General features: G+C 40.4%; 2 protein-coding genes across 2 annotated transcripts in view; both read right to left on the bottom strand.

The window, feature by feature from the left end:
* Positions 1–5,544: 5,544 nt before the first annotated feature.
* On the bottom strand, positions 5,545–8,363 carry LOC138052060 (tripartite motif-containing protein 2-like). The gene has a single exon (XM_068898416.1). It carries the CDS (start codon positions 8,232–8,234, stop codon positions 6,549–6,551), a length of 1,686 nt encoding a protein of 561 aa, XP_068754517.1. The 5' UTR covers positions 8,235–8,363; the 3' UTR covers positions 5,545–6,548.
* A 1,626-nt stretch (positions 8,364–9,989) lies between these two features.
* Positions 9,990–25,000, bottom strand: part of LOC138052061 (triosephosphate isomerase-like) — a 20,861-nt gene continuing 5,850 nt past the window's right edge. The window contains exons 3-7 of the mRNA XM_068898417.1: positions 21,645–21,729; positions 21,031–21,163; positions 19,287–19,372; positions 13,134–13,221; positions 9,990–10,222 (exon numbers count right to left, since the gene is read on the bottom strand). Of these exons, the coding sequence (XP_068754518.1) occupies positions 10,104–10,222; positions 13,134–13,221; positions 19,287–19,372; positions 21,031–21,163; positions 21,645–21,729 (511 nt within the window). The 3' untranslated portion in view covers positions 9,990–10,103. The remainder of the gene's footprint in view (positions 10,223–13,133; positions 13,222–19,286; positions 19,373–21,030; positions 21,164–21,644; positions 21,730–25,000) is intronic.

The raw sequence follows: 25,000 nt of genomic DNA, 5'->3' as shown, positions 1-25,000 counted from the left end.
ATAAAATCTACTTACCCTGTTGCCGTGTTGTATTCTTTGTTGTTTGCCAGCTTCTAAGGCCGATCTAACGCGATTTCGTCGAGTTATCGTTTTGTGGGTTTCCACTGCTAAAAGTCTTCCTAAAAGAAGACTTTTAGCAGTGGAAACCCACAAAAAGATGTGAAATTCTCATCTTAAAAACACCAGCATCCGATCGATTACTTTATCATCCCCATACCTTCGCAGAATTTGAGCTTCATCTTTCGAAAATTCACCGAGCCCTTCCTGGCAGTTACATACATACGTACTTAATTGACCGCCCCCCATAGGGGCTTTTCAGGGCCAATGAAACACAATCAACGAAACAATAGAACACAACAACTACAACTGTTAAGAATCCCAACTGGCCGGAGGCAAACCAGTTGGCTATTTACAAGTGCAGCTGGGAAGTTGAACCAGGGAATACCAGGAACAAATTCAAAGAGTGGTCAGAGCGGGTCTTGAACCGGGGATCTCCGAATCTCAAGGCAAGCGCCCTAACCACTCGGCCACACTGCCTCCCAACGGTCGCGTTGAACTGATTGGTAGATTCAAATAGACTCAAATGCTTCGAATTCCTTTGGCCTGGTTTCTTACACCGTTCATATTGAGAAAAGTTGAGAAACCCTTTAGTATGGTTCTCAGCTTCTCGGGCCGATCTAACGCGATTTCGGCGAGTTATCGTTTAGTGGGTTTCCACTGCTAAAAGTATTTTATTTTTACGTGTTTTATATGTTTCGTCATGTAGCTCGTCGCATACTAGTAACTCGCCAATAATTATAATTTGTCATGGCCCTTTGCGGGCTCCGTACACTTCACTGTGATGTAACCGAAATTTCGGTCGAAACGTAAACGGAGCGCTTCGGTCCGGTTGGAAATTGACTTTTGATGAAAAATGTAGTTCCATTTTTCCTTGGTTAGTTCCACTGGTCTTCGACATGATGGTCAGGCATATTAATAGAAAGCACCCAATGTCTATTCCTATGAATCTCAAGTACATTTGGACATGTGTTCATACACATGTATTTTACCTCATGAGCGAAAAGTAAGCGCTCTCATGGCAAATTGAAGTCCAAATCAATGTTAGAGCACTTTGATCCACCTACACAAAATTCGAATATAAAGTTGCGTGAAACGTAGTCACTAAAACATGGAACGACCTAAAACCACCTAAAACAACCTACAACTATCTACGACCACTTCAAAAAAATTTGCAACCATATAGACCACCTACAACCACCTCAAAAATATCAACAACCACTTCAAAAAATCCACAACCACTCACAAAGAATCGAATACCATCTTAAGCAAGCCATAATTGTATAAAATAAGCAAGACGACAACATGTGGTTACCATTTAGCCAAAAAAATCCGGAAGGCATGATCGTGGCCACCCTGCGAGCAGAGCCTCCTTTTGTCCTTTTCTTTACTGAGGAGGAGAAAAGTAGGCTCTGCCCGAATCGCGTCAACTCTCTGAAGCCGCCGCAGCCCGAGCCTCTGGACTAGTCAATCTTGTTTTCTCTCGTCAAACCGGTTATTCCAGTGCGAGCGTCCCTTTAGTGACAAAACCGATGGTTATAATTGAGCCCGCTGTACCATGAAAAACCAAGATGGCGGCGAGATGTGGCATATTAGGCTTGGGTCCGAGACTGTATCCTGGCAACATGCAGCGCATATTCAATAAAGATCTTACTCGATTCATGCAGAGCCTTTCTCGAGAACGCCAAAATCGAGCAAGCAAAAGAAAGGCTCTGCTTGCAGGGTGGATCGTGGCATAAAGGTAAGCGATTTTCCGAATTTGTTAAAAGCCAACCGGATGTGAATAGCGCTTTACCCTGCATTCCATCCTGTAAAGGGCGCTAAAATCGTGAAAAAGGGTGTGGAAACGGAACGATCCTCACGAATTTCCCAAATTACGGGAAATAGAGTGCCGGCATTTCCCGGAATTCGTGAGGATTGCTTCGTTTCTAGGCCCTTTCTCACGATTTTAGCGCGGTTTACAGGATGGAATGCAGGGTAAAGCGCCATTCTCATCCGGTTGGTTTTTAACAAATTCGGGAAATCGCTTACCTTTATGCTACGATCATGCCATCCGGATTTTTTTGGCTAAATGGTAACCACATATTGTCGTCCTGCTTATTTTATACAATTATGGCTTGTTTAAGATGGTATTCGATTCTTTGAGTGGTTGTAGATGTTTTTGAGGTGGTCGTAGGTGGTTTTAGATATTTTTGAGGTTGTTGTAGGTGGTTGTAGATTTTTTATGAGGTGGTTGTAGGTGGTTGTAGATGGTTTTAGGTGGTTTTAGGTCGTTCCATGTTTTAGTGACTACCTTGCGTGAAACGCTTCGACAAATAGCGCAGAAAAGATGTACCGCACAGATCTGAAAATTGGAGATGTGGTTTCTAAATTTGTTTCCTGCAGCATTCCAAGTTATTCCTTTTTCATCGAACGTTTCGAATTTTTTGTTGTTGTTGTTGCGTGACAGTGAAAATGATCTATTGCAGGTAAATATTTCAATGGTAGAGAATAATCGAAACTCTCGACACGAAAGTTGTGGTGAATCAGTCCCAGAGTTCAGCTACCCCTATTCACATAACAGAATATTCTACTTCTTTTCCCCTTGTACATCTCCACAGTAGACACATGCGCCTCTCGAGCGCCTATTTTTCACCGTTGGGTAGGTACTTGGTGTATTTTATCATTTAGTGGTTATCTCTTGCACAAAATTATTTAAACACGGTAAAACCTTAGGGTTAGCGTTAGGGTTAGGTTAGGGTAATTGTATAATTACTGAAAGTTTTATATCTTGTTTAAACCAATTTGAAACAATAGAAAAGGAGACACCAAGTACCTACCCACCGTTGACATGATGAATTCGCGGTCGATATACCAAACATGATTAGTCAACAAAACTACTGATTAGCAATAAAATATACACATTCAAGGCAAAAGGAATAATGCCACTGTTAATATAATACTAATCCAGCATTAAATTCGAACAACATTCCTCCGGTTGCAATGGATTCAATAGAAGATAGAGACATAAGACGGTCAACACAGACAGTCTTTAAATAATAGAATAATTGCACTCTAACGATCCGAAAGGGTTAGCCGGTGTGAGATGGAAAAATATTAAAAGCCTTGCATGCTCTATCTTGCCAAGTCCTTGACTCTAATGATGCTTTTAACATTATTTCAGCAGATGATCATCCAGGAATATGAATGTCTAATTTATAGGATAGGATTTCCACTCCGGGAAATGTAAGGTCTTAAACACATTTGTTAACAAGTGGCGCTCGATCATAGGCAACCATCCAAGCTTAACCATGTCATCACGACAAGCAAAACGCCGGCCCAATGACAAATCCAGCGGCTCGCTGTTCACGTTGCAGTCGCCTTAACAAGCTTAAGCACGCGCTTTTTTGAGATGCGGAGGACGGCAACCGGAAGTGAGCTGTTTTCTCTTTTAACTTGTCTTGACAAAACCACATTTACAATGCCAAGTATCTTTTCTCCATTAGAGATGATTCGTATAAAAATCTGTGAGACAATTCGGCGTTTTATTCTCCCGCGCCACTACGAATCCTGGTACCAGTATTACCAGTGAAAACAGTTGACAAACTTATCTAGCTTAAACTGGACTGCAAACAAACACCTAAAGGAATGTTACGCGAGTGGAAACGTCCCAGTGAAAACACAACCACAGCCTTGTAAAATTTAAGCGAGTTGAAAAATTTCAGGTGTTTTCACTTTGGGAATTTGCGCTTTTAAACAACACTCACGTCCATTTTAAGCGACCCGAAGAGATGGTTTAACTTGGCGAAGTAAATGCATGTACATCAGCCAAACACAGAGTTCTTCTTGACAGATTAACCACGCAGTTACCGACTCCAGACAATCCGGCATTTTTCCATCACTACCATGACGCGCGATATCTGAGAACTCTCAAAATCCTCGACACTTGAGTGCCAATATACTCCTACAAGTTACAAGTTAAACCGCACACCGGTGGCTCAGTTGGTTGAGCACCGGGCTGTCACGCGGGAGGTCGTCAGTTCAACTCCGGCCGGACCAACACTCAGGGTCTTTAAATAACTGAGGAGAAAGTGCCGCTTCTGTAATCACATCTGCAAATGGTTAGACTCTCTAGTCTTCTCGGATAAGAACGAAAAGCCAGAGGTCCCGTCTCACAACCCTTCAATGTTCACAATCCCGTGGGACGTAAAAGAACCCGCACACTTGTCATAAAAAGTAGGGCATGTAGTTCCCGGTGTTGTGGTTCTGTCTTCTGTGGTGTATCATGGTTGGGAGGGTTAATGCTCGAAGAGGGCCGTAAGTTAGAAAACTGTAACAGGTTATTACGTCTCCCTCTTTAAATAAAGATATTGAATTGAATTGAATTGAATTGACAGGTAACCAACCATTATTTGAAGTAATATACTCTTTGTCCACGTTTCCTTCAATTTTAATAATTGAATACTGATAGATTATTTGGTTTTTGCTCAGCAATCGCTTTATTATTCCACCGGCACCAGTTGATTCTACCATACAACACCAAGGTTCATTGCTGTCCAGAGCCGGGAGACACTTTTTAAACCTGGAGCAGCATGCAGAGAGCTTTTCTTTTTGTCTGACTGAAACGCAATTCGGCGTTTTATTTTCCCACGCCATTCTCGGTACCACAGGAATGCAATCCTCGCACCAGTTGTATACCAGTTAAAACAGTTGACAAACTAAACTACCTTAAACTAGTAAACAAACACCAAAAGAAATGCTGCTCACATAGGTGATTATTAAAATTCTCTGCGTTGATTGGTTACACTTGAGGCGATTATTACGCGATAATCACCGGTTTTTTCAAAATGGCCGCAAACCATTTTGTAGAGGTGACAGACGAAGAAATTTATGGAAAAAAAATGCATATTTTTCAAATAATTACCTATGTAATTTTACTAAAACAATTATTCGCCTTAAACCCCTTTTACACACGCACAACAATTAGCACGGCACTCCAAATGGCGGTACGGGACCAATATTCGGAGTGCAGAGCACACCTCCAGAGATGTGCTCGGCACCCCTATAATTTCTGGCAAGGGTTCCTAATATGCATTTACACACGACAAATTTACCGTGCCGTGCCGGAAAACGTCGGCACGGTACCGAGATTTCGGAGTGCCGTGCCAGATTTTTGTGCCGGTGTGTTACCTCGTCTTCGGCGAATAATCATCCAACTTAGCTGAGACAAGGCAATCTGCTAATTGCTTTCTTATATTAAAAAGAACAAGATGTTTTAGTTTTTTGAGAGCTGACAGAGACCCAAGGAACTCTATCAGCTGTCTCTTGTTTCCAGAGGAAACAATGGGTCGACTTTCACATACCGGACTAAAATGGCAGAGGACAAAAGAACCGTTGTTATTCCGATTAGGCCTTGCTAATTAGGTATTATTATGTTCGCTTTGTTCTGTTGTTCTATGGACATCGAATCCGGTATATGAAAGACCAGCGGAAACAATACACATTGAGCAAATTGAGCAATTCTTTATTACCAAGTAGTAAAATTCATCTTGCAAGCTAAACATTAGTGTGGAAGAATGTAAGAATAAAAAAAATGAACATCTCAGGTATATCCTATGATTGAGTTTTAAAAGTTAGGTTCTGTCTTTACATTCTTAAAAATGTTTTCAATGCGCTAAGAACAGTGTCGAAATGAAGATGAACCTTAAAACGCCTGGGTTGAAATTGATTTGTGCTACATCTGATATCAATATAGTTTGTTGCAAGAGCGCGTGTACGTGTTAACTTTCATTTAACTATTTTCACTACGAGGGAAACCTATGTATGACAGATTATCTGTGAAGCCAGTGTTATCGTAGTTGGATCCCAATGTACTCTTCAAAAATAGGCTATTTTCATGATGGGATCACTGGATAATTATTTTGGCAAGAGTCTAAGAGAGAATGATCATCACAGTCGAGAGTACCTTAAGCAATTGCAAAGCCATTTGACCCCATTCAAAACGGTTCTTCTCTCAATTGTCAATTAGCCTATTTTAGCTTTCACTGAGTTAATCAACACGAATAAAATACGATAAAAACAAAAGTGACTGCGGGGAAAAAACCTTAAAAGGACAGTTTTCGAACCGTCTCCCCATTGAACTTGCTGATTTCTTTCTCTTCCACTCACGTTTTCGCTGGTCCCGATTAAAAATGACACTAGAACAAGCTAATATGTGCTGCATGAAAAATGTCCACAGAGCCGTCACGTGTCAACTTGCCTAATATAGAATGACTCAGGATGAACGGGCTTGGAAAAACCAGGTTTGAAATATTTACTTCTCTTCTTCCACCCTCTGTCGATTAATTCTGGCTTCCCTTCCTTTAAACATTATCAATACAAAGCAACATTCAGCCGCCAAGGAATGCGTAAGAGCAGATTGTCCGATCACATCACTGTACTGCGTGTTCTAGTGCCCCTTGGTAAGCACCAACAATACAACAACTGAATCTCAGTGCAATGACCTCCGTTGGCTACGAATGAAAAATCACTTGCACACTGTGGGCAAAATCTGCAGTGCCATTGCAAACTACAAACACTCGACCATCAGCAGTCACCGCCATATCTGTGATGCCAGCCAATGTACTGTAATAAGATTCCAGTGAGCCGTTAGGTATATAGCATCTCACTAGCTTGTACAAACCACTGTAAGCCAACACTCGCGACTCAGCGTCGTCCAATGTTATAACAAGAGGATAAAATTCACGATCATTTGGATCTTTCTTCAACATGCATTCTCCAAAAGCTCGCACATATTTGCCGTGTTGGTCGAACACGCTCACCATGCACCGGTTGCTCTTTTTGTCCACGTCTGATACAAAGTACTGATTATTGTGCACCACGGCTTTTATAGGATGCAAAAGTTTGCCAGAAAGACTGTTTCCAAATGATAGAAGCTCTTCTCCGCTTTTATTGAACACCTTCACACATGGCTCATAGCCAGGCATAACAGGTGTGCAAGTAACAGCAAGTTGTTCTTTGTTTACAGTTGAAAGACGCGAGAACCAATACGAATTGATTTTTAATTTGACCAAGCATTGCGTGAATGGGCCAGAACTATCAAACACCTGAATACGAGCAGGATTACCGAAAAGACAGCCATCTGTAACAGCGATAAGATGTCTCGATAAAAAAGTCACACCAGTTGGTGATTCAAGTGATCCCTGCTTTGAGCCTCTCACTCCAATGCGAGCCACAAATTCACCCTCTTTAGTGTAAACTAACACAGCATGGTTTCCTTGATCACTGATTGCAATATTACCTTCATCATTAATAGCTACCGCAAAAGGCTGAAACTTTCGATTCAAAGGCTGCGGTATGTTTAAAGAATGGAATTTCGTTCCGGGCTTTAAAACCTCAAGGCTTTGTAAGTCATCAGCATCTGGCGTCGATTGAATGAACGTGTTTCCTGACCGATTCACTGAGCCAAACATATTTGCACTCACGCATTGAAGCACTTGTTTATTCGCCACAAACTGATATATAGCTTCAGGCTTCTCGCCCTTAGCCGCATGCAAATGACCCAGTTTAGTGCACGCAATATTTGCATCTGTAATTCTGTTCATCAAATGCTCTCGGTCGTTAGCGATATCAAACTTATCTCGTAGTTTTAACATCCCTCCGATATGATTAAGCAATTTCTCCGTTTGCGAAGAAAGGAAACACGCTGGATGATTCTTCTCTTCTCTAAGAACTAAAATGTCCACTTCACCGCACAATGCTTCCTCTTGTTTTGTCAAAACATCAACAAGATTTTGAAAGTCTTCATGGATCTTCTTCTTTATCATCTTTCCCTGCTGCTCCAAATCAATGCGCGATTCGTCGTAAACTCTTCGTACAATCGCCAACTTCTCTTCGCATTCTTTTACCGCTTTCTTTATTTCTTGTAAAACTCTCTCGGCCGGGGATTCACGGATCAATCGAGCTAAATGATCATTTGTGGGAAAACCATCAACTCCGCGCTCGGGAATGGGACAAACAGCACGACAAATCGGACAAAGGAAAGTTACAGTGTGGTGGTGCAACAACTCTTTCAGGCATTTCCTGCAAATATTGTGAAGACAAAGCAGAACCTTTGGTTCGGTAAATTCTTCCAAGCAGATAGGACAGTTCGAATCTTCACTAAAAATATGATCGAGATTTCGAACTGGTGAAGCCATTAGGTCTTTACGGCCGCCGTTGAACAATAAATTAACTCATGAATTGTATTTTTGTCTTGCCACGCGGTTTGAAATAACAAAAGAAATGATTTGAATTTCATAATGAGTTATGGAAATCAAACGAGTGCCAATTTGTTTAAACTACAGACAGATATGCCTTGATTTGAACATGACATCTTAAAAAAATATAATGAAGACTTTTTCGTGAAAAGTGAGCGAAGAGCCGTGCCGAGAGGAAAGAGTATAGTGTGCCATTGTAGACTAATCTGGCACTGTTAATCAACCCTTTAACGCTTTTCGATGGAGAGCACTGAAAATATGAATTGAGAATGAAAAGCATGGGAGTCCAGTCCTTGGCAAATAGTTGTCAATAAAGACGTTCGTGAACCTTCTTGAAAAAGTACATGTGAAAAAATCCAATCTAATTTCTTTTGCAACACTCAAATAGGCACTGAGACGGAAATTGTTTTATCGTGACTTACTTGGACCGTGACTGACTGAATGAATCTGATATATGTTCAAAACACAAGGCCGAGACTCAAATATGCAGCAGGCCGTGTTTTCAAGGTAATTATGTAGCCTTTATAGTCTATTGCTGCTGATCACTGTTTCCCTTCCCAAGTGCTCGTCTACTTTCTTCGCTGGGCCCTGCTTAAAGAACTGGAAACGATTTTTATTTGCGACACTTCCTTCTATGGAGCAGCGGAATTATGTTCTTGGGCTTTTCATGAGGACACACAGTGAGATTTTAGGGAGGCCTTTGTAACGGTCTTACTTAAGATCTAAAATCAGCAGAACGTAAAACAAACAAATAGCATGCTTAATGATGGGCGCATTCGGTTTTTTACATCTGCAGCCAAACTATGACAAAGTTTAAGTTGGTCTTTTCATAAGGAAACACAATAATATTATTCTAATATAATATGCATTATTTAATATAAAAGATCCAATGGGACTAATAACCAAAGCCCGGTTTACACGACAACCATTTTGGGCACGGCACCCCTCCGCCCGTTTATTTTTTCGGACCACCCATTGCCCGTTCACACGACAAAATTTCCTTTATTTGGAGTGCCACAATTTTTGTGGGGGTGGAGGGGGCACCATGAGAAGTACAAACGGCACGTCTAAAATTGTTGAGCATATCGATGCATTTGTCAGCGGTTTAACTACCTACAAGATGGCGGACATGAGAACACGCGGCAACCGTGAATTTTTTTTTTGGTTTTTCATGAGAAAGCGAAGAAATACAAATTTTCAGGAATATTTAGTGGAGGAAGAAACCACTCATACACTGCTTTTTATAACAACGTTAAGAGGCGCAGAATGTTAGTCCTCCCAGTGTTGAAACCAGCATTTAAAATAAACTTTTGATCTTTGTTTGTTTGCGAGATGAAAAGTTTGAAAGTTTACGAAGCGGACCCCTGAATAAGGAGCTGATCTGGACCACCCGCGTCGGGTTAATTCTATGCCTTTTCTCAGAAAATCATAGGGTATTGGACAGGCTGCGGCTTATATTAGGCCTTTACAAAGAACTCTATCTTTGTATTACCACGACCAGCTCCTTATTCAGGGGTCCGCTTCGTAAAATTTCAAAGTCATCAAAGACCTCTGCTGAGAAACTCATGCAGTTGCTGCCAACTGAGTTGCTTCATAATTCAGTGCGAAGGGTTTTTCTTCAAAGTACAATCGTCCCTGGGCGTCTCTAACGCTATGCAAAAAAGTAAAAGAAATCGAAACGATAATATAAGAATGTACTGTTACATTACCTTTTATTCTTTGATCACCCTTTTCGATAACACTACAATCTCGCGTGACTGTCAACTAAAATCGTTACAATTTCCTACATCTAACAACTATACTGATCAATCACAATCTTGCATTTATAATCTGGACAAACTCCGGCTTAAGTGATGCACCTCCCACAAGAAAACCATCGACATCTCCTTGCTTAGCTAATTCCTGACAGTTTTTTGCGTTTACTGAACCTGTAGCAACAAATAAAAGATGAAATTTCAGTTGGTAAATAACTGTGCACGATGGTATATGAAGCTATTAGAATGAGTCTTCAAGTGCTAATTCTTTATTATCATGGAATCCATCAAAGCGTTAGACCTAGCCTGCGTAGCTGGCGGTATTAGGGAGCTTTAGCCACGACAACGGCGACGGCAACGAGAACGTCGCAAATTTGCATATTTAGCGAGCAAAAGCAATAGCTTTGCACGCTCTAGACGTGCATGTTTTCATTTTTGTCTATTTCTTTGCCCGTCGTCAGCAAAACAACAACGTGAAATGGCAAAATTTGAGGTCTCAGGGAGAACGTCAGCGCTTGAGGATAAGTTCTCATTTTCTCTCCTAAATTAAGCGTCGTTCATTCTAGTTTCGTTCTTGAGGGTTTTCCACACCTTTGACACGTTAAAATGCTTGGAATAGACGCGAAGCGATTACAATAACGGGAATTTACATTTAACGACAATGTTCTAGTTGCCGTTGCCATCTCTAAGCTCCCTATTATTGGCGCTGTGAGGCAAATTTACGATTGCAAAGCCGCGCGGAGAATGGGGAGGGGCGCTGTGAAATACCACAGCGTCTCTCCCCATTCTCCTCGCCAACAATACCGCCAGCAACGCAGGCTACGTTAGACCAGGTGGTGGACATAGGCGCACACAAGAAAAGAGAAAACCCTAACTAGGGTGGGGCCTTGAACCCATCAACTCCGGATTAGATCACCGATACTCTACCAAATGAGCTACAAGTTCAAACGGGAGCAAGCATGTGAAGCTTACAGTAAAGGCAACAGAAAGGAGACAATTCAAACAAACATACTGATAGAGTTAAGAAATTTGACTGGAATATGGCTAGTAATTAGATACCTGCTACGCGCAGTAGAGTTGAATTTGGCAGTGAAAGACGAACCCATTTGATGTTCACAGCGGGATTTATTTTAGCAATATCATTTTTCTTACTATTATTTTAATTATATTTCATATGTAAACAGCATAATTGAGCCAATGGCTGCGATGCTTATGTGTAATAAACTACCTATCTCCCCGCATTAAAACGGGAGAAACCGCGTGTAAATGTAGTGGCCAAAACCACTTTTAAAGCCACGTCGCCCCTAGTAAGTTGTAGGCAAAAATAATGAAAAACAGAAGTGTATACCGTAAAAGCTCTCAAAAGCCCCCCTTTCAGCCTCAGTTTTATAATAAGCCTCCCCTTCCCAATGTCAGTCCCGCAAACTTGCCTAGCGGTCTAAATATAATGCTAAGAAAAACGTAGAATAGTACTTGAACGAGTGCGTTCGAAATGTTTCGGTTTTAAATGGCCAAAGACGAGCCTACTGCGGTATATAGTTTATACGTAATTTATTAAAGCTGAGTGAGATTTTAGAAGACTGGTGTTTTGACTCTCGAGCTTTTAATAACCTCCTTCTACGAGCCCCAGATTTAAATTAGCCCTCCGGAGGCTTATTCTCTATTTTCGATTGCCCCAGAATACACTTTGTTTGCCCCCCAAATTTTGCATAAACTCCAGTTTTCAAATGCTCTTTGGGGACACTGCGTATTCCCAAGAATGGGGCATTCGAAAATAGAGAATAAGAGCGTTTACGAATATATATTTTTAACGCGAATATAGGGAAGATATTGTTGACGTCATCTATTGTCATTAATGTGTCAACCAGAGCCTCACTGGCTGTGGAAACAAACGGTCTTTTGTTCCTGTGGTTGGCAAATTTGAATAATAAAAGCAATATTTGCGAACAGATATCTTCCCTATTTTGCCGGTTACGATTTCCACATCCATTTTTGACTTCTTTTGCACCTTAACTACTCACCATTAAAAGGACAATTTAATTCTGACCAAAAAAAGTCAGCAATGAGTTTAAATAATTTTTGGGACTGTATGCTTTTTGGCTTGTACTATTCGCAACCATCTCAACGCCAACCAGAATAGGAAAGATATCGTTGACGTCACCTATTGTCATTAATGTGCCAACCAGAGCCTTATTGGCTATCGAAACAAAGGGTCTTTTGTTCCTGTGGCTGCAACGTTTGTAAACATATATCTTCCCTATACGTAGAAACGTACCTAAAGTATCAAATCTACGGCGACATTTGATAATAGGGAAATTTATGATCGCGTTTACGCGAAACGGATGCCTGCTACTTGTCATTAAAGCGTGAAAATTCTCTTATCTTAACTGTCTTGCTCCCTTTGAGAAGTTGCTGGGCTGGTCTTTCATATACCGGATACGAAATAATTAATGTCCATAAAACAAAAGAACAAAGCGAACATAACAATACCTAATTAGCAAGGACTAATCAGAATGACAATGGTTCTTTAGCCCTCCGCCATTTTAGTCCGGTATATGAAAGTCTACCCAGTTGCTCGATATATGGAGCTTTCAGGCAAGAAATGGGCTCATTCAGAAGGAATTTCTTCCATTTTCTAAAAAACGCAAATTTTAGTCCGACGTTTGCCGTAATTCGCAAACTGACGCGATCCTAAATCTCTTTTATAACCCGCAAGGCCCTTTCACATAATTTGTTACGAGACACCGAAAATAACAATCAAACTAATTGGCCGAAGCGCACAATACCATAGAACTGGAAACAATGCTTATGCAAAATTTGGGAGACCAAACAAAGCGTATTATGGTATTTTACGACTCGGCCAATTGTAAGTGAACTTTTTAATAAGTGGTGTTAAGATCGTCACAATACTCCAGCGAGAGCTAAAAAAATCCTGTTTGATGCTGAAAACTGAAGCTCTGTTTCATCAGTTTCAACGTTACCTTGACCAAATTGGAAAACGGTAATTGCGTACGAGAAGTCAAACAGCATTTTTGTTTGATTTCAAGACCTAAAATTATCTATGCTTTATCGGCTAATGACATACCTCCATAGATAATTCTAGTTTTTTCCGAGACCTCTGTAGACACGTTATCTTTGAGCCAACCTCTCAACATATGATGGACCTCTTGAGCCTGTAATCAATGGAAAGAAATTGTCAGTACTTAATTTACCCTGGGTTTTACAAAGCACCTTGCACCTTAACTCTCTCCACCACAGGACAGGATCACAACACACAAACCCCAGATCAAAATATTGGTCACCACCTCCCAAACTCATCTTACAAGTCTGCTGCTATCCACTAGCAAGAAGATGAAGAATAAGGGATCAACATTTCTACATGTATGCATCATATGAGCCACAAAAGTGCTCAAGTCAAACACAGAATTCGATTTGTTTTAATTTGTAAGCTTTATAGTGTTGCGTTAAATGTGTAACCTTTACTATACTTTTCCTTCATGACATTAAAAAAAGCCAATCCTAAATGTACTTTAGCATGAATAAATGATTACAGGGTAAAATATATCAGATACAAGCTTTTCTTTTAAAAAAAGGACGAAAATTAGAAAATGTTTGAAAACATAGCACGGAGGATATCCCGTTTAAGGCCCCCTCTCCAAAAGAGGATACCCAAGAGACTCTTAAAGTGGTACTATGATCAAAAAATCATTTCCTTTTTTTCTTCAGATTTTAAAACCGTGTTCGCTTAACAACTAACTGGCAAAATTTTGAGCTTTGAGTTTATCCAAAGGCTTTTTATTTTGAGTGTAAGTTTTGGATTTCACGGGCAGCCATTACTCACGTTCAAAACTGACCGATTGGACATCAGAGGGTTGGATCTAGAGAAAATGACAGCATTTACTCCCTAGCTTAAAATTTCAGCGTGTAAACGCAATTTATTATATATGCAAAACACGGGTTTAAGAGTCTGAAAGCCCGAAACTCTCGTGCTGCATATTAATTCAGCCGCGTACACACGCATTGCATTCTTAAACTAGTGAGTCTCCTCGCCCAGCTCTCTCAAGATTTTAAAGTTAGCAATGATGGCGGACCAATAAATAAGAAAATTCCAGTTAAAATAAACAGCTGTTTTTTTTTTACATCAGAGCTTAAAACTTGGGTCAGTTAGTGTTTAGTTAACATAGTTTTGAAATCCAAAGAGAAAAAAGATGTGTTTTTTTGGTCGTAATACCACTTTAAAGCTTTCAACATCCGCCAGTTTAAATGTAGGTACACGAAGCAAAGTGAAGAGGGATCCCATGCGACCTAAACACATAATTTGAACGCTCAGTCAACGTAACGGTTTGTAGGGTTTATGTGGGAAACATGAACAGGGTAGAATTGAAGGCCATTATCACGAACGTTGGTGTGACGCCACCATTTTGGAATCACAGTAAGGGGAAGACTGGGACGAGTTTAACATACCGACAAAATTTGCACAGGATCAATGACAAAATTCCAGCTAAAAGCAGACAGTCACCAGACAACGTGCTAAAGAGGGGAGAAGTCGAAATCTGTGCTTTTCTCTCTTGTGTAGTCGTCTCCTCATTTATTGAGACTCATCCAAAAAAATACGGCCGTTTAAAAATTACAGCAGTACTTTCCATATTATTGCAAAACACGTTGATATTTCCATTGTTGTTGGTGATACAAAGTGTGCAATTTCTATTATTGTATTATTGTTAACTAGATAAGTTGAGTTGCGGTACTTTTGAATAAAAAAATTACAACTGCTGTTGGGTATTTTGGAACTCTGATACAAATCTGCAAACTATGTCTCGACTCGTTGGTACTTACCGATAGCTATTTCAAGTATGGGAAATATTTTCTATCACAAAGATATTGATGACGTCACCTATAGATGTTAACGTGCCAACCAGAGCCTTATTGGATGCCGAAACAAAGGGCTCTTTTGTTCGGTGGTTGGCAAATTTGACGTCAATGTTTGTAAACAGATATCCTTCCTATTCGGCTGAGCGCAACGATGGAGAATGGAATTGCCAGGGACTGGGGTAAAGTAAAGAATTGTTGTCAGTTTTCATGTTTAAAGAAGGAGAGGACCATTGCGTACGCAGTCAATTCGCTTATTAACGATAATTCGTCACATCGTATCTTTCATGATTCCACTTCGGAATCTGTAATCACCTCTGGAAAAAAACCATTTCGATGAGGAGACGACTACACAAGAGAGAAAGGCACAGAATTCGACTTTTCCTCTCTTTAGCACGTTGTCTGGTGACCGTCTACTTTTAGTGGTATTTTGTTATTGATCCAGTCCCAGCTTTGTCAATCCGATCCGATCCGGATTTTGCCAACGGCCCCGAGAGTTCAAGATTCGGGATCGATGAAACCGATTCGGAATGAAACAATAGACGCGTTCACGCTCTTGAGTGCATCACGGGTAATCAGGGCAAGATGGAGAGAAATTCAAAGGTTTGTAAGGAAGTTCAAAACGATGAAAAGTATTCATGATATGAAATTTTGGGTTTTTTATTTTCCACAACGGAAGATATGCGCTCGAAGGTGCGGCAGAATAACTTTGGAGAGAATGGCTATGGTAGAAATTATTTTATTAAAAATAGTTTCTGGCATTCATTTCCTGTAACTCTAAAGGCACAAAATTACAGAGAATGTATGGAGACAAAAAAGCAATATTTAGGAATTCCAAGGAACGGATACCAAGTCTAGCTCATCTCAGTTGTGAACATGAACTTATTTGTTTGGTTTATGAAGGCGAAAGTCTATAAAGTAGAGTCATGTACAATATATTTTGCTTCGAATTTCCACACAAACCCTTAAATTTTCCGCCATGTTGCCCTGATTACTCATGGTGCAATCAAGAGCGTGAACTCGTCTATTTCATGAAATATAGGTCTGGTATGTGCCTTCACCTTGAATGTGATGGCATTGTAATTTACTTAAAGTAAATGTTACCGGTATATGACAGCAAACGTAAGGCTAAAATTACTGAAGGACAACCACCACACTACTGCCTGTTTGACATTTGCCATTAAACGCAAAGCTAATTATTGATCTCTCAATTTCTGTTTAGGTGATTTTGGATGAACTGACCGATGCTACCTGCCTACCAGCCGTTCCCAAGCACGCGCATATTGCAAGAGCTGCAAACCGACACCCGACAGCCATTGATTTCGAGTTAGAACGCAGTGTAGTTGCAACTGGGCTTGCATTCAAATGCCAACTGTCATACCACTTTCGACGGACCGAGCTTTACGTTTTCTACCCGCAAACGGATAGCATTTTGCCTCGGATCTTATAGCTGCATTTGTGGTTCTTAATGTCAATAACATTTGATTTGTCACTGATCTTTCCTTTTGGTAATCGTGTCTTTTTTCGAGGGATCGAGTTCCTTCCATGGCCCTTGCGTTCCGGCCACATAACGAAATTTAACCGATGTTCCTTGTCCTTCGGCGTCAGGCCCAAACGGAGCCCCTCCGAGACCTGGCTGAATACGTGAAACGGCAATGGATCAAAAGTACAGTGGAACCCCGTTAATACGGTCATCAACGGGCCTAAAAAAATACCCGTATTAACGGGGTGGCCGTATTACCGGGGTAGGGTGAAATTCATGACTAAAGGGCCGTAATAACAAATATCATATTTGCAATTCCAGAACAACTTTTATCTTTAACTATGGTAATTGTATAAAATACTTGAAACTTCGCTCAGTAGGTAAAACGCTTGAAATGTTACGTGTACTGTACGTTCTGAGCCTAAACTCAAAACCAGAACAGGCCCAGCTTTACTATGATTTTAAAAAACGGAAGCCGCCGTAATGACCTAACCGAAAGATCAATCATGTATCAATCATGTTTTTTGATGAAAGCACAATGACTTAAGGCCGGGACACACTAGGCGACAAGTCGCAGCGACATGTCTCTGCGACAAATTGCTCCATGTGTACTAGTTGCAAAACAAGTCGCTGCGACACGACGCCTGTTCGTACCACACGCAGTGATCTCGAATGAGGGGGAATGTGAACTCGTTTTCTAATTCAATATGGCTGACCATATGACTTTCTCTCATTGGCTCATTTATATTAACTATGCAGCGACTTGTTGCAGGAAGTGTACTCACGATGCAACAACGCTGCTTTCGCTAATTTTGTCGCTGCGACAATTCGCACGAATTCAAACTGGTTTGAATTCGTGCGACTGATCGCGGCGACAAAATTCTGCCGCAGCGACAATGATTTTCATGAAATTAACCGTGTCACACAAGACGATTTGTTGCGGCGACTTGTCCCCGCGACGTGTCGCAGCGACTTATCGCCCAGTGTGTTCCGTCCTTTAATCCCTTCGCGATTTGCCTTACTGGATGTTGCAGTAGTGTCAAGATCATGTTTGTAATGAAAACAGGGAGGAGTGTTGCTGACAGTAATTTGTAAAGTAAATCAGCTGTTCAAAATTAACAAAGTTCAATGAAATTACCTTATTATAGGAAATTAACAACGCACTTTATTAACGCGATTTTACAAAATTCGCGTTCATTTAATGTATCTTAATTAATGTCCATGTAAATTTAATGTAGCTATTTTAAAACATCGTCATTTTAAAGCACCGTTATTTCATTAAAAAACCTTATTAGTTCCTCACTCGATCCATAATAGCTAACTACTGTAAATGCTTCTTTTTCTCCATGAGACACGTTTGTTAAGATTTTTTAAGTGCAGCAAATTCGTATTACTGCGGCATACTGAGGCTTTGAAAGATCTTTTGAATTGATAGGGTCTAGTTAGGCCTCAAAACAAAATTTTCGGCTGTAAAAAAAAACTTTGAAATATCCGTGGACTTGTCTTAGAAGATTTTATTCACGAAAGTCAAACGCAGTTTGGCGTTCAGAAATGTAAAGTGCGAGTTCGCAGAAGTATGAAAATCGCAGTAAGTAAAGCAAGATGCTTATCGAAAAATTCGCGTTAATTTAACATTTCTTCGCGTTGTCAACGTGCATTGTTAATTTCCTATAATAAGGTAACATGTCACAGGCATTTTGGTTTTCTTAATTTAGTGCGAGTATTAACGGGGTGAAATTATAGAGGATTCTACTGTTTGGTATTTAAAATTGTGGCCGTTGGCCGTATTAACGGATGACCGCATTAACGAGGGTTTTATATGCGAGAATGTATGGTCGTCAACGAGGTGACCGTATTACCGAGGTGGCCGCGGGGTTCCACTGCACAGTGCTCCCGCCGAAGGATTGGAAGTTGACATGATTTGGCCGCTCTTTGGCACTGGGTCCGAGTTTTCATAATCAAGATGGCGACGGGAGTTTTCAATGTGCTTTACGGCTAATTTTCACAAATTGGTCTCTACTTGTCCCATACCTGTAAAGCGGGAGGTTTCCACCCGATAAGTAACGTGCAATATTTAACCATAAATCGAGAAGTCCGAATGCTGATATATTCTATATTCTATATTCGCAGTGGTGAGAGCACTTGCCTCCCAACAATGTGGCCCGGGTTCGATTCTCAGACTCGGCGTCATGTGTGGGTTGAGTTTGTTGGTTTTCTACTCTGCATCGAGAGGTTTTTCTCCGGGTACTCCGGTTTTCCCCTCTCCTCAAAAACCAAAATTTGATTTGATTTGCGTTAACTTGTTAATTTCACTTTACAGCGTCCCCGATTAGTGCTCTAAGTCCTTTTCTTTTTCTATATTGCGCATGGTCACGCAAAAGGTACATTACGCAACAGAGCGTTTTCACGTGACGTCACGGCAGCCACGTTGGTGTTCCAAAACAAAGAAATGGCGGCCATGATGGTGTACCAAACTAATCCTCCTCCAGGAATTGAACTCTATTCTTCCATGAACTATATTAGCGTTAATTAGTATTTTATGTTTCACATTATATGTATATACCTTCCTTCCACTATATCGCGCACAGGTTACGTGCCATGCGCTCCATTTCGCTTTTTTTCTTATTGTAGCCTTCAGAACGTTTTACTGCAGCATCATAAAAAAATGATGATGATGATGATGATGATTATTATTATGATTATTATTATTATTATTATTATTATTATTATTATTATTATTATTATTATTGTTATTAATGTATTAGTTCTGTGTGGAAACATACGTTTAATCGTTTAGAAAGAAAACACACCTTTTGATTTTAATTTCATTAGTGTTGTGCCTGAATAACTTAAGAAGTACTTGCTGGTTCACTGTATCTCACTTACTTGTTGTGGTGTGGCAGTAACTCCTGTGCCAATTGCCCAAACAGGTTCATAAGCTATCACTACCTTACTCCAGTCTGCAACATTGTCTGTGAAAGACAGAAAAGCATAGGCAATTAACATCAATAATATTACGCAATATCATTGTTACACTGAATATTTGCATATTACTTTAGCCACTATAACAAGATTAATATTCCCTTCCAAATGTTTCAGGTTAAGTTCACATTTTTGGATCATTGTGATTGTGAACATTACTTTGGCAGTAAGAAAAGGAATGACAAAAAAATTCAAGAGTGAACAGGATTTAACCCATGACCTCAACGTTGAGCCATCCAGCCAAGTGGGAGCTTGTCATCGTGTCAGTGGATTATTTAAACAATAGAGGACGTTTTCCCTGTTTCCACAGCCTTATCTAAACACGAGAGGGAGTTGGGAGAATTTGAGACAGTTATGCAAACCCGAGACGCAGTCTTATTACATCGACGTCCAATACACCAAATCTGAGTCGGATCATCTATATCCTAGATCATACGAGTCTCGTGGAGTTGACCCGTCTTGGCTAATGTGGGTCGTGCCAACGGAAGTCAGGTCCCAGAAATGAACCTTCCTCTTTCTTAAAGCAGGCAGACGATCTTAAAGCAGGTATACGAACATGACAGATTCCGTTCCATCCGAGTCTGGTCGACTCGGCCTGTCTTTCCTAACACTGATCTGTCTCAACTAGAAGTCAAGTTGCAAGTGACAAAGACACGCATAGGGAGGGCAGAAAATTTCGACTGACGAACTCTATCAGATTGATTTGAGTTGACCTGCTGATCCAAGCCGACTGGACTTAATGCATCACCCAAATTCACCAGAAGTCAGGTTGCACAAAAGAGAAAGTAATAACATATAAACTATCCCTGTTCTTAAAGCAGGCACACAAACATGACAGTTTCTGTGCTATCCGAATCAGGTCAACCTGACCTGTCTTTATGACAACCCGACTCAATTCGATCATACTGCGTCAATCCAGCAACTCTTTCTACCATCACTTATCCCTTTTAAATTAATGTTCTAATCTATCGTAAACTTCCCTTAAACTGACATTGAAGAGATGGGTTGAGTTGACTTGACTCAGATGGACAACTTAACTTGACTTGACTCAATGGGACTGAGTCAATCCGCCAACTCTTTGTGCACTCCCTATTCCCCGCTCTCCTAAAACCGACTTCGCGTAAGATGCACCAAGAGATGGGTCAACTCAGATTGACAACCCAACTCTAGTCTATCTACCAACATTTTCTACCCTTCCTATTCACTGTTCTTACCGCATTTTCTAAGTCTCCCACAAACCAACTTCCCATAACACAGACTGACTCTTGAAGAGACAGGTCAAGTCAGCTCAACTCGGATTGACGGGTAGACACAAGTGGTCGATTGGATCAAGTCCACCAACCATGATCCAACTCAGATTGGGTGCATTGGATAACCCTCGCCTCTTAGTGACAGCCCTGTGAGTTGTATAGTACTCAGTCTCATCATTTAAAATCTCACATGAGTCATTTCTCAACTTTCAATTGGCCAAGTGGGAAAATACAATAATAACCTTTGTTTGTTCCCCAAATTTTGCATAAGCATTGTTTCCTGTTTCTCCTGGGACTTGCAATGGTTCCAAGAGAAAACTTATTCAAAATTTTCGTGGAGAAACAAAGAGTATTATGGTATTTTTTACTCCGGCTAATGTAGATGGTATATAACAAACCAGCAATGGCTTTGATTTGTCGTGAAACTACTTCCATTGTTTTTCCTGCTTCTCTTTCAGACAGAAGTTCTCCAATACAAGCTATCACTTTCAAGCCCTCAGAGAGTGCATGGGCAACCTTCTCTCCAATCAACTAGGAAAAAAGTAACAAGGAAGGAATTAGGGATAGTTCACAAAATACCCATGGTACATTCCTCAGATTTTTCAGCTCTGATATCTCCACAGATACTGCAGTATGGCCTAAAACCCTAAAACATTATCAAGCAACCCTCCCCATAGTCTCAGGTTTTTTCATTAAGCTCTTGTCAAAACACAGAGGTTGAAATAAAATAAGAAACCTCTTGTTTTTAAGTCAAGAGTTTCCAGTCAAAACTGAGTGCTCACCCCATGTTCCTTTCAAACATTTGCTTGTGTTGCCTTGTTCCCCAAATTAAGTCCAATCTTATCCTCAGCTTTTTGATCCCTAAAACGGTTTATGTTCCCTGTTTCTCCAGAATGTTTTGTCCGTGAACTGTCCCCCAGTTCAAATTAGACATGTTCCCTTGTTCCCCAAAACCTCTGAGAGACCCTCAATGATAACATCACTCTCGAGTTTACTATTCAGAATGTCTCACCTCATCAGGCTCCTTGAAAATATTTCTTCTCTCTGAGTGCCCCAGAATGACCCACTCACAACCAACATCTTTAATCATTGCAGGACTGAATAACAGAACAGAAATACACCTTTCACTCTGAAAAGGGATAAAGATGACTCTACTGATACAGTCAAAGTACAGTAATCAATATCCAACAATTTATCCAGTACACCCAATTGTAAGTCAACAGTCCCCATAACTGCAAAATTTGACTCAGCACATCAAATAAATGGGAGGATGGAGTCAAGACTGGGAGGATGAGTTTATGAAGTTTTAAGTTACAAAAATGAGCTGCTAACTTTACGAATCTTTCAAGACATAAAATACATTAATGAACATCACTCACATGTGACGACGTGTTAAGGAAAAAGGGTCAAGCAAAGAGTACAATAATATTATTATTCAAAACTTAGAACTCTTTTTTCCTATTGCTTTTTTAATACCTGAACATGTGGGCAATACTTATGTTGCAAGGGAAATCACACGAGCCCTTCACTGCAAAACTGTATAATTATTGTGTAAGCTAAACACAAATATATATATATAGTATCTACGACATGTCATAAAGTTGAATTAGACAGAAGGAATTCCATTGCTAATTATAAGGAGGCTCAAAAGGGGTTTTAGCTGAGAATGCACCTGTAAGAGACAGAATACTTCAGCTGCTTGCACCATTTCATGATTCAAAATGGGTAACAGGAAATCTATAACTTTACCACTGATTTCGCTCACTTTTCTTCTAATTAACCGTATAAAATTATAGATGGAATATATACCTCTCACTAACCGAGTTTGAGGTCCATAGTTTTTTCCTGCTGATTTATGGCCTGCACACTTTGCACTTGGGCCATAACTCAATGGAAAAAATGAAGACTGTAACTTTCAGTACCAAATAATATATCTCTGAGGTAATCAGGAGTGTGGGAAAGGAAGCTAGTTTACCTGATGTGGTAATGAGTCAAAAGAAAGCTCTAACCATAACCAACAAGCTACAATTTTCCTTCAACTATTTTTGGGAGAATATGTTTAAAATAAAATTCTGGTAAGATAGGGATGTTTGCTACCCACGTTTCACCCCTTTCTATTTTTAAAATAGCTACATCCCTCGTTGTCTAAGCTACAAATACAACACAACAATACTTGATGCCAGTATACATGGTCTTTCTTTAAGGCATATAGCTGTTTCCATTTTCATTTATTCTCCAGGCGATATGCTGTTGATTCAACTGCCTCTACTATTGTGAGGTTTCTAGCTGTGAATGGGCACTTTTGCCTCAAGAACCGTGTCATCATCAACAATCTTAGCAGGGAAAGCACCAAGGGTCCAGAATAATGCAACCAAATTCCAGTTTCTTTAACTGCTTTCCCAGTTGTGAGGGTGAATGCTTCAAGTGCATTCTACTCATTGTTCACTCTTCATTGAACTGCCTTCACCTTTGACAAGTCATACTCCCAAGAAGAAGTTTTAGCAGCAAAAGAGCAATTCTCTTTGCTTTGAGGACAGAGCCTAAGTTACTGGCTGCAAGACAGCCCCTTCTTGCCAAAAGCCAGGTAGGGTTGTCTCTCTGACCTACAGTCAATTTACTGATTTGAAGTTTTTCTGCTGCTTGTATTATGTAACGCCTAATCAAGCAGTCCAGCTGTTGTTCATGTCCTACTGCTTGAAGAAACTCATCAGAAGAAATTATCTCCTCTATGGTTGGAATGGGAAGCTTCTTGGCAACAGGTGGCTCAGGGCTGAGAAGCCAGCAAAGTCTAGTGAACATCCCATAATCCTTCAAATCTTTGTACAATGTGAAGCAATCAGCTTCTGTTGGCTTTCTCGACAAAGCAGAATACTTTTTTGGCAAGGGGAAACATTTCTGTAACCACTTGAATGGAAAAAGGAAGAATTTTACTTTCTCTTTCTCCACTGGCATTCAACATCTGTTTGGCTAACGTTGTGAATACAGTGAATAAAGAGGGCAGCTGCGTGACTGCATTTAAAGTGTCCTCTCGGACACTCGCACTTGGTCAATTTTATTTCATATTCCTCATCCAAGTAAATCTGCAAGGATGAAGATAATTTAGTACGACAGGTAAGAATCTTATCCGCAAAATGATGATCTAGTACTTCAGTGATCTAAGATGACCTGAGTTTAACAGCAAATATTTCTTTGCACTCACTGTGACCAGCTGATAAGTAAATGCTTCTATGTGATCTGACCGAAAGTGGTTTTCTCACTTTTTGATCGAATACTTTTCTTCTGAGAAGAAGGAAAGCAGCAAAGTAATGGATTTTGACTTCAATGACATGGAGGCTAAGTAGATAACATCAAGGTTTTTTTAGCCTTCATACACTAACTTGTAAAATGAGGCTAGTTAGGCTAATTAACACAAAGACAAAAGAATAATTTGTTGGCAGTCATTCTCTCTTTCTCTTTCTCTCTGCTCCTCTGAGGCGCTCATGGGCGGTCCCAACGGTGCAAGCAGTTGACCTCCACGCGCTACCAGGCTTCGCAATCCTGAGTCAATGGTCGTATTTTGTGAGGAAAGGGGGGATTTTCTGGGTTGACTAGCTTAGCAGCATATTCATGGAATGAACTTTACGTCCACCGGGTCTTGGTTTGCCATGTGTCGGATGGAACAGAACGTATTTAGAAATCACCGTAGACAATGGCTCAGGAATCCGATCTGGCAGGCTTTAACTGATTGGGAAAGGGGGACTGTTCCCGTTCTATCACAGATCTCCTCGTTTCTAACATGATCTCTATGCGAGACACGAAGTATGATTCTAAGGCACGACGTTTGGAAGGAGTCAAGTTGACAACAGAGGTCAGATGTTAGGACCCAAGACTCACAACCATATAAAAGCACACTCAAATTTGACGCTTTGAACAGTTGCACCTTTTGTTGGAGTGATTCAGGAGACTTCCAAACACAATCCAATATCCAAAATGCATTCCATACTATCACTTTTCCGGCACTTGATGTCATTTCCAGTTGACCAATGTACAAGCAAGATATTGAAAATCTTCAACGTTCTGGATATCCTCTCCATTGAGCTGAAGACTCGAGTGGGGATATTGCAAGAAATAAGTTTGGTCTTTGTAATGTTTATGTGTAAACCGACTTCCTTGGCTGTCAGGCTGAGCAAGTTTAATTGACTTTGGACTTTTTCTAAGGATTCTTCCAGTTCTACCATGTCTTCTGCAAAGTCAAGGTCGCTGACCTTCTCCGCGGGATGTCGCCGTGATTGGAGAGGGACCATAGTGAAGCCTAGTTCTTCATTGTCACATTTACAGAGTACCCAGTCTAGTACAGTGACAAATAGAAAAGGAGCTAAGGTGTCTCCT

The sequence above is a fragment of the Montipora capricornis genome, chromosome 6, assembly GCF_036669925.1.
Source record: "Montipora capricornis isolate CH-2021 chromosome 6, ASM3666992v2, whole genome shotgun sequence".
NCBI classification, from domain to species: domain Eukaryota; kingdom Metazoa; phylum Cnidaria; class Anthozoa; order Scleractinia; family Acroporidae; genus Montipora; species Montipora capricornis.
The sequence above is the reverse complement of the archived record's forward strand: the minus strand, read 5'-3'. Positions and strand labels throughout refer to the sequence as shown.